This window comes from Cariama cristata, unplaced genomic scaffold (assembly GCF_000690535.1).
Source record: "Cariama cristata isolate BGI_N322 unplaced genomic scaffold, ASM69053v1 scaffold16784, whole genome shotgun sequence".
Lineage (NCBI taxonomy): Eukaryota > Metazoa > Chordata > Aves > Cariamiformes > Cariamidae > Cariama > Cariama cristata.
In genome coordinates this window covers 46722-56693 of record NW_009611398.1, presented here as the reverse complement: position 1 = coordinate 56693, position 9972 = coordinate 46722, and the positions used below count along the sequence as shown (strand labels likewise).

The 9972-nt window shown below is 42.5% G+C and overlaps 1 protein-coding gene across 1 annotated transcript in view; it reads left to right on the top strand.

Annotated features, from left to right (window-relative positions):
* Nucleotides 1-4595: 4595 nt before the first annotated feature.
* The window catches only part of LOC104160180 (monofunctional C1-tetrahydrofolate synthase, mitochondrial-like), a gene marked incomplete at its 3' end in the record, with an annotated part of 48789 nt that continues 43412 nt past the window's right edge, over nucleotides 4596-9972 (top strand). Inside the window, exons 1-3 of the mRNA XM_009698250.1 lie at nucleotides 4596-4625; nucleotides 5898-6009; nucleotides 6168-6176. Coding sequence (XP_009696552.1) covers nucleotides 4596-4625; nucleotides 5898-6009; nucleotides 6168-6176 — 151 coding nt within the window. The remainder of the gene's footprint in view (nucleotides 4626-5897; nucleotides 6010-6167; nucleotides 6177-9972) is intronic.

Below are 9972 nucleotides of genomic sequence, written 5' to 3'. Positions count from 1 at the left end.
TAGGGAAAATGATCCTGTTTCCTATTGCCAGAAGCTGGAGAGTCAGAAACCGAGCACAGATTTCCTGCTGGACAACCAGGCACCGCTGTCTTGTGGCAACCTGTATTCGAAGTACAACGTTATAGGGTAACATGGTTATGACTGATGATAGGAATTTGTTTTCTCCTGCTCATTCAAAACGCTGATCAAGTAAAAACAGTTTAAAGGCTCACAAGTTTTCTTTTCTTGAGTTTTTCTTAATTTGAATTTCAAGTAAGAATATGTGTTAGTTGATGTTGAGGTTTTTCCAAGACTTGGAAGAATTAATTCATGTTTTGTTTTTACTACACAATACACTAACTTTAGACATGGCTGTACACTTTTTCTCCTTCCTCTGAATGTGATACCTCTACGGTAGCAGTCTGTGTGCTGCTGTTTGAAAGTACAACCTATGGTACCATAATGACTTCCCTTACAAAGGGGATGAACTTACAAAGAGTATGAACTTTTCATTGGGATCCATTTGTTTTGCAATATACACCAGGAAAGGAAAAATTGATCTTAAATGTAGCTGTACCTTATTTGTCTTAATCCATTGGCTGGACCCATTTGCACTGAAGCACTAATCCCAAACTTAATGCTGTAATGCCTTTCTTAAGCAGTTCTACATTACCTTTGACTAGCTCTGCTGATGTGTTCTTCTTTTTAAAGGGTAGCATAACAACAAGTGTTTTCTTTAGAAATTCTGTTGATTTAAATGAGATGCACAACAGTAAGGTAGTAGGGTTTTTTGGATCAGGTTTTGTATTGCTATGGACTTATTATTGCTTCTTTTACTCATGCACTTTTGCAAAAATATTTTTTAAATGATCGAGAGAAAGGTATGTTTTAGTCCACCTTAGGAAAAGTCTAACAATGTAGAGGTAGCTCTGCTGACAAACAGCATAATACCATCTACTGTCTGACTTAGTGTGCTCCTTTAAAGCAAGTCTTTTCTGTCCTGTGGCAGGAAAAGGGAATAAAATAAATAATGGTGCACTTTAATTTCCTTGCTTTGACCTGCATGAATAATGGACACACTCTGCACGTTCTTTTCCCTCCCTGCTTCATATTTTGTTAAGGTGAACAGATTATTAATGTTTCTTTTTGTTCCATTTTGGGTTTGCTTGATTGTAGTTATTAAAAATAATCATCATGGCACAGCTGAGCCATGTCCTTCAACACTCCTGAGCTTCCTGGGTTTTCAAATAAAATCACAAATGAAAGCAAGCAGTATATTTCGGAAGGTTCTGGCACAGCTGTGCATAGCTGCCATGAAGAAACACTGTTTTTGTATCGATACGTTGGTTGTAAAATAAATTATAAAGTAGGAGATGAAGACTTGAGCATTTTCGTGGAAATAGGTAAGATGTTATTATTCTGTTAAGCTTTGTGTAGATAACTCTTCAGAGCAGAATCACTGCAGAGTGCCTGAAGAATGACCTAGTGACATACTTTCAGGAACATCTCAGTTATTGTCATTTAAAAATGGGACTACCCAAAAGTTGATTCAGTGTTACAGGTGAAAAATGGGAACTGACATGCTTAATCCTTTATTATGTTAGAATTAGCCTTTCTGGTTTGAAAGGAGGTCATCAAATAGATTCAAATTGAAAAATACAGATTATTTTCTTGCTAAAACATGGATAATACTTAGTACCTATGAGAAAATGGAATTTCATTTCAGTCATCTAAATTCAGTCAGTCATGATTTAAGCACATCATCTGAAATGTAGTCTGCATGTGAGCCGCATCATGCCTGTTTTAGGAGAGCTGCTGTCCTACAATTTTATTGTAAAGGAACTGAAAATTGGTCTATCTGGGTATAATTAGGAGTGCAGAAGCCTGGTTGAAAAGTAGGAGAGTGGTTCAGCTGGAGTGCATGAATGGGAGGTTCTTTCTCAGGTTTTGCCCACAGTCTGCTTTTCCTTAGAGCCAACAGTTAAGCTTCAGACTGTTAGACATCCCTTAGTCATTACCTGTCCTGTTTTTGCTGTCTTCATAAGACCAAGAGTCTTGGTGCTGGCAGAAAAATACCTTTTGTATTGTAGGCATGTAAGTAAGCATGGAAGGACGTGAGACCAGGTATACAGATCCCGTAAGAGGAAAGGAGAGGGAGGCTGCGTGAGAGCTTCTAATGATGATGCTATAGACAAAGTATTTCTTGTATTTTATCTTATGTGCGTCATCTCTGTTGCTCGCAGTTTGAAATTTATCTCCCTGTGTGTGAGCTAGAGGAACAGTTGCTACAGCACACATCATGGCGGTAGGCTTGAGCCCGCAGTAGAGCTGCGGACCTCATTTTCACATGCTCTGCGTAGAGCGAGCGTGTTTGGGCCGATGTGGCACGACCGAGGCCGTCGGTGTCTGGGCAAGAAGGCAGTGGCGTGGAGCTGGTGGCTGCTCACTATGGCTCGTCCCTGAGGACCGCGGCCGGCAGGGAGAGATTGGGGCAGACCATGCATCGTTGTCCCACTGGGTTGCCAATGATTCGCAAACCTTGAACTTGCCGAGATAGAGATGGAGCTGGAAGAAACCACATAAGGAGAACATGCCTGGGTGGAAAAAGTACCTGAAACTAGTCACTGACGTAAAAAAATTGTTGAGATTTCAGAAAGTAATTAGAATTGCTGTGATTGAAGTAGAATCTGATCTGTAAACTGATGTGTAAAATGATTTTTTTTCATAAGGAGAGTTGTGAAAAAACTTTGAATCTGGTTCCTGTTCCTCATCCCATCTCTTAAATTTTAGGTGGCCTAACTTCATACCCAGGAAACTGAGGAATTTTACATTTCAAATATTCATTTCAAGTATTTTTTTTTCCTTTGGTCACGTATTTAAAGATGGCTTTTATAGCAGTCAATTTTAACTATGGGGAAATGAAATTTTTATGCAGGCTTCATGGCAAAATGGGTTTTCAGTTATCTGGAACATACAGCTACTTTGTGCCATTATCATTAAATACTTGGCTGGAAAGTCTGTATTGTTGTTTTAACATTTGCTGTTCTGTCTTGGGAATGGGTGGTGCTTCTTAATCTGCTTCTACTTAAATCTTGGTGGAGAGAGTCATATTTTGTTATGAGGTAAGATTTCAGATTATTTATTGTCAGAGCTCTTCCCAACTGAAAAAATATTTACCGGTGAGAAGGCAGGATACTACTGGAGTGTTGGCTTCCCTTGCCTTCAGCCTGTTGCCTGGCACATGGCGGATGGTTCGGCGTGATGCTCGTGGCTCCGTTCTCTAGCCCTGCCTGGTGGGACGCAGCCTCGCTGCCAGGGAGCCGCGGGCAGTCCCCTCGCCGGTGTCTCCTCCACCTCCCGGCTGTGGCCGCCTGTAGGCTCTGGCTCTTGTCGGATGCGTCCTCTGTCCAGGGACTGTGCGGTGCGTTTGCTGGGGAGCTTGGATATGGTGATTTCAGAGGTGTTTTCCATCTCTAACGTCTGTCATTTGTTCCTGATGTAGGAGATAAGCCTGCACACGCCTCCCGAGGCTTGCTGTTTGCTTTAGTGATTTACAGGCAGTCAGAAGAGTTAAGTTGTGGCAAGAGAGGAGAAGAAGCAGGGGAGGCATGGGCATGAGTTGTGAGTGAAACCAGAATGCCCTGAAGGAGATAACATAAACCTCTTCCAAGGGCACCCAGAATTCTGTAAACAACTATTTTGCTTTCAGTGGACTCACTCGCCCAGTCAAACAAGTTTCTGGATATAATGTTTTTAAAATACAGGTGAAAAAAAATTCTAGAAAGTATTTGTGATACGTACCTTATTGACTCTCCAGGAACTTTTTCAATGGCATCTGTGCCTTTTTTTTTGTTGTTGTTGTTTTTTACATTTACTTTCTTTGTGAAATAAGGCAAAGGAAGTCATGGTGGGGAAGGCTCTGAGATGAGTGTGTCTTCAACCCGTAGGACAGCTGTTCACTGCCATGTGATACAACCTTTTTCATGGATGGGATGGGGCAGGGCAATGAGATGAAAGGTTCAGCTGGTTTTCCGATAGTTATGGGTATGTGCGGCATTAGCCATCCAAACTAATGTTAATGTTGACTACAGAAATGATCGCGTTCAGCTGTTAAGAACATTTTTTAACAATATGATCGGTAGTCATAGAGATGAATATTTGGTCAGATCAGTTGTTTTCTGGCATTATAGTTACATTGGATCAATTCTGTCATAAGTACGTTGGCGGAACATTTGTCAAAATTATTACTTGTTGCATACCCCTCTCAGCTGGTTCACAGTTTCACGACACTAAGCGATGTGCCAAAGCTCTTAGTCCTTGTCCCAGAGGCTTTGCGTAGGAAGACGTACCTGACTTTCAGTATATGAATTATAACTGCTAGAACATGAATAATTTTTTTTCTTCAAAAAAAAAGGCTAGGCTCACATAACTGAGAATAATCACTCTTTTTCTCTGTGTTGATGATGTTGACTGTTACAGCAGAGACTGCCTCCCTTTGCAGGGGAAAGCGTGTCTTCAGCATCGTATTCTTGGTACACAAGTCACTGCAGCATCTTTTTATCCAAATTTGCTTGCAGATTCCTCAGTAGGATTTGACCTGGTGCTGGTCAAGCGTTATGACTTACGTGGCCTTCTCGGAGTGGCACGTGAGTTGATATTTGCACCAGGCGCAGGAGTGTAAGCAGTTTGGATAAGGCTGAATGACTGTTGAGGCTGTACGTTTGCAGGCAATCATAGGAGTCTTGCAGGGCTTCTGCCTGAAGCCTGAATCGGCTCGTTGCATTAGTCATTTGTCAAGCAAGTAAATCTTCTCCCACACTTTTGGCTTTGTTTTCCGCATGTGGATCTCTAAGGAGGGTTAGGCCATCCTTGTGTCCTCTCAGGGGAAGATGGAGCTTTTTTAGCTTTCTGCCTTTTTCACCACAGTTATGGTCTTCTCCCCTCCTGGACACCCAGCTGTGCCAAAAACCTGCTATCCTGACAGGATTTGTAGCGGTTCTTTCTTGGCAGGAGTGTTGGGCAGGGTTGCGTCAGAGCACTTTTGGCCAAAAAAGAAGCTGGAACGTTTGTCAGTCACAAATCCATTCATAGAGAAGCTCGCTGATTTTGTGACACTTGGTATTGATTTACATTTTGCAAAATATTCCCAAAATCACTGTGTCCCTGAGATAATTTTTACTTTCAGACTTGAGACAGTGCTATGCCCGTATTTTGCTTTTTTAGTAGATCTTTACACATCTGCCTCTGGTGCTGTCCCTTATCTCATGGTGATTCTGATAACTGGTACAGGGCCCTGTTTCAGAGGAGGGAGGAAAGGAATGCACTTATATCTTTGATTATAAGAATTTTTGTAGTAACCATTTTTGCTCCAACATCGGTCAGGTTGAACTAAATCAGAGGCACTGATTAGCAAGCATGAACTGAGAGGGGAAAAAATGCTTTAATTGGTATTCTTCAAAGGCATTGATGTTTACAGATTATTCCTGCATTCCTGGCCTGGTTTTCTACTGTCAGATAATCTGACTGTACTCTTTATAATTGCCTATTCACTGTCTTTCGGCCCTTCTCTTTCTTAAGTCTCTCCAAGTTATCTCGTTGGACAGGACTTTGGACAATGGTAGGGCTTTTTCTTTGAAAGTACATAATCCCCATTAAATATGACTGGTGCTGACTCTGACCCCACTTGCCTGATTTCACAGTTTGCTTACCCAACTTCATTTTAAATGCTGTTGTTCTTAAATTTCACGTGGGGTAAGAATCAAGCCATCAATTTGGACTTGTTGTTGGTTTTTTCCAAATACTTTGCTCGCAAGACTATTGCTGTGTAAGTCTGAATGTTGTAAAATGCATATTCAAGAATGTACTTCTAACATTAAATGCTTCTTTTGTTTCTGGGGGGTGTTCTGGGCTGTCCCTAGCTTCATCAAGCGGATGTGGTGGTAGTTGGCAGTACAAAACCCGATGATGTTCCTGTGAGCTGGATGAAGCCTGGAACCACTGTTATCAGTTGTTCTCGTGACTTGCTGCCAGGTAAGAGGCATTAAAAGATAACAGTTCTTGAAAGTGATGTACGGCGAGACTTTGAGATAAGTGTGTGGCATGTTGGGGACAACGCAATGTAGTTAGAAGCCACGTCTTTGGGAAAGGGCCCTTAAAAGTGGGTGTTTGTGTACAGGGGATGTATACAGGTGTCTCTGGTGTATAAATAGGAAAAAGATGTCAGGTGAGGGAAGAAAGCCTGGGACAGATTCTTTATACTGAGATTGTTAAAGAAGTGATGATCCTATGGATTTGAAGAAATCAGAGGGAAGACTTTTGGGTCATCAAATGAGCTGTTACTTAGTGCTGCTTTGTACAGTGTGTTGTCCTGGGGCGTCTGTGGACTCAGCTGGAACATGGGGAAAAGAAAAGAGGAGCAAAAATTCAGCTACGAAGTGCTGTGAAGCTGTGTGCAGAGAATGGTGCAGGAGGGAGCAGAGAAATTGTGTCGCTGGGAACAGGCAGAATGTCTCCTGCAGTAATCACTCCTTCAAAAAGAGTTTGGATTCCCATCTCTCCTCCTGCCCTTGACTGGTTGGGGAGGAGGTATATCTTCATTAATTTCTCAGTTGAAAAATGCTACAGAATTTTATTAGGAATAGAACTAAGAAAGCTTCCCAGAAGTTACTCTATTCTACTGCTAGAATTGCATTTCCTGTAAAATTTCTTAAAGCCCTGTCAAGATCTCTAGATTTTTCATATGTATATGAATTTGTTCAGTGTCCAAATGGGATTATGCTGCGAATGAATAGGAAAATAAGGAAGTACATGAGTAGTGTGATTGGTTAATGTGTTTTTCTAAATCTGTCGCGAATGTACTTACTGACATCTAATGATACAAAACCGGGGAAATGGGCACAAGGTCAGGGAAAACTAATTGTATGGTTCTTAAACTAGGGATATTCCCTAAGGACAAATTAAGCAGACACTGTATGCAGAGCTAATGCAAGATCAGGCTCATAGTAAAGCGACTACTGTTCCCATGCAAAGCATGGCCTCAGCAAGAGATTCCTTTCCTTGTCTTTCGTGATATCCTCTTGACTTGAACACACACTGCGGGTGTGGGAGATCTGGGGGGTTATTATTCACTCAAGTTGTCTGAAGTCATGTGGACGTTCATCTTCCACCTCCCAGAACAGTGCTTTGACCCTAATGAGGATTTCAGGGGTGGGTACCAAGCCTTAGCCCTTACTGATGCGGAACAAGTTGTCCAAAAATAATTCATGTTTTCTTTTTCCTAACCTAGTGATTAGGAGATTTCTTGCGTCCTTAATGCCCACTTATTTTGCATAGGGATTGTTGGATATAATTGTAAAGTATCTGTGGGGCAGGGCTTGGAGCATAGGTCTCTTCGGCAGGTACCCAGCCTACTAATATAACATGCTCTTGTATGAAGAAGGAGTTCAGGAGAAAGGGAGAGGGGCAGAGAAGAGAGGGAATGGTGGTACAGGAGTAGCACCTATAAATAAATAAATGAAAAGGAATGACCTCTCCTCATTTTAGTCCTTCTAAGCAGAAACCTCCCAGGCGTCGGGCTGGGGGCAGAGGTGCAGGTCTATGAAGGCAGGATGGGGCTAAGCCAGTCCTTGCAGTCTGAGCGGGCAGAGCTAATGACGGAACTCTCCCAGCTCTGCCTGCTGCCTGGTGCCAGTCCCGCTTTCGGATACCTCGTTCTCTCCTCCTGTTGCAGAGGGAGTCTGGGTCTTCAGAGAGCTGAAGTTACCCGGTGTAACTGCATGCCATGTCTTGAGACTTGACTATCTTCATGCCTTAGTCGCTCTATAGAACTGTAGATAATATTAGTGTTTCCCTTCCCTAAAAGAGTGCTGTTAGGAAAACTGCATTAAAACATTTGAGTGGCGTTCACGTACCACAGCAACATTCATTCTTAAGGCAGGAAACGTAAGATTTGGCATAAGCATGTAGATTTCTTTACATTTTTCAAGTTGTAGCAGTGGGCTGTGCTAAGTACGGTATTTCTTTGGAGAGGCAGCATGGGAGTTTTAGCAAGATAATTTAAACAGAACTTATCTACCAAATATCCATCTGTCTTTATGGTTATAGTTTTGAGATTGTCAGAATCTTGGGAGAAACTCTGAGAGAATAGCAGAAATGCATTTTAGCAGCTGTAAAAAATGCTGGCCTCAAGACTTACTGGAGAGGTACGTGAAACACAGGTGTCTGTTTGACAGGAAAAATGCACTTGGTTTAATTGCAATATGTTTATTAAAAGCCTATTGCGGAGCAGTCGTGACCTTGGAGAAACAACTGAGTCTTAACAACTGACTCTTCATTTTCAATATGTGGTGGAATCTGGCTGAGGTGCTTGGAAATTGTTCTGCGTTTTTTCTTGCTTTAGAAATGTCCAACTTAACATCTGTGGGGTATCAGGAGCTAAATGAAGCCTGAAAACAACAATGGCCGATAAATAACTTTTATTCCGGCTAGATTTCTATCTTACGTAGGTACACATGTAGTCTAACACACTTGTATGTTTTAAAAGCACTCAAAATTTGCAAGGACACAGCTGAACTGGGCAGCTGTAATGATGTCGGCCAGGAGAGTAGAGCTAAAAGCGTTTGCTCCAAAGCAAGAATTCTTTTTCAAGTATTTTTTTTAATCTGATCAAAGATTAAATTATCTGTGTAAATTATCTGTGTAAATTATCACAACTTTAGAACGTTCTACAATTTCTAGCAGTGCAACGGCTTATTCTACTGCACTAATGATTTTTGGAATCAAGTGAGTGCTGGTAGTGGCTTGCAGGAAAGTACTTTATATGTAAATGTATAGAAATGAAGATCAAGTTTCAGAATAAAACTTAAGGATGCCAAAATTATTTGGGATTTGATGTCCAACTCTGAGGTCCCTTGAAAGCTGAAGCCCATATGCTTTAAGTGCGTTACTGGGGAATTCAACCGTTTCCCCACCTCTTCCCTACTCTAGTGCTGGACGTCTGCACGACAGGGTATGAGGAGATGGGCGAGTCGGAGGAGGGAGCACAGTGTCTGCAGTTCAGCTGATCTTCTGGCCGTACGCCACAGCAAAGAGAGTGCTATTCCGGCTCCCATCTGGAAAATTTCTCCTAAGAGAGCTGTTGCAATCCTGTGATTGTCTTGTTAGCTCATGTGTGCATGACTTTCACCTCTAGCTTCACCTTCGCCCCTGTGAAAGCCTGGTTAGTCATTTGTGGGGTGAGTCTGTAGCATAGGCAGCCTGAGAGAAGTAGTTTGTTGAAGGGAAACGTCTAATTCTGATATGTATTTACACACATGCTGGCTCTGCCCTGATAAAGAAATTGTATTAAACCAAATAACGTAAAAAGTCGAGATGTTTCTGTAAAGCACAGCTGTCTGAAAGGGGGATTTTAAACTTCATTCTTCCTACTTCATTTGTCTCTTTGGCAGCTCTCCCAGCCTGGTCTCAAAGCAGCAACAGTCAACTTAGGACTGCGATAGACTGTTCCAGTAAAACGCCTCTGTCTTGCATCTAAAACTGAGCATCTCCAGAAGAACTTTTTTTTTTTTTTTTTTTTAAATGGCAAGTGTTAATCCAAGTAGAAGGACTTTTCAGACACTTACTTCATTAGAGTTTAATGTCAGGACTGTCACCTTCTGCTTGGTTAGCTTTGTCACTGACGTAAAGATGCCTGCTGGCAAGAAAGTTTGAGAAAGGATTAGAAATCAGCCTGAATGAGGCTGAGGGTGCTTGCAGGAAGGGTCCCTTGCTCTCCGAGGTGCGTGTGAGCGCGGTCTGGAGCTGGGCGCAGGGTGGTGGGGTACTGTGCCGGCCCCTCGACACCCCTCTGCCTGCCACCAGCCCCGGCCTGAGCTTTGTGCCCTGCCACCACCGGGACCCTCGTCAGGAGGGGCGCCTGTGCAGGGCAATGGGAGCGACTTGTGGTCGGCGCAGGTGGGATGAGTAGGGCGAGAGCTCGACCAGGTCAGGGTTTGC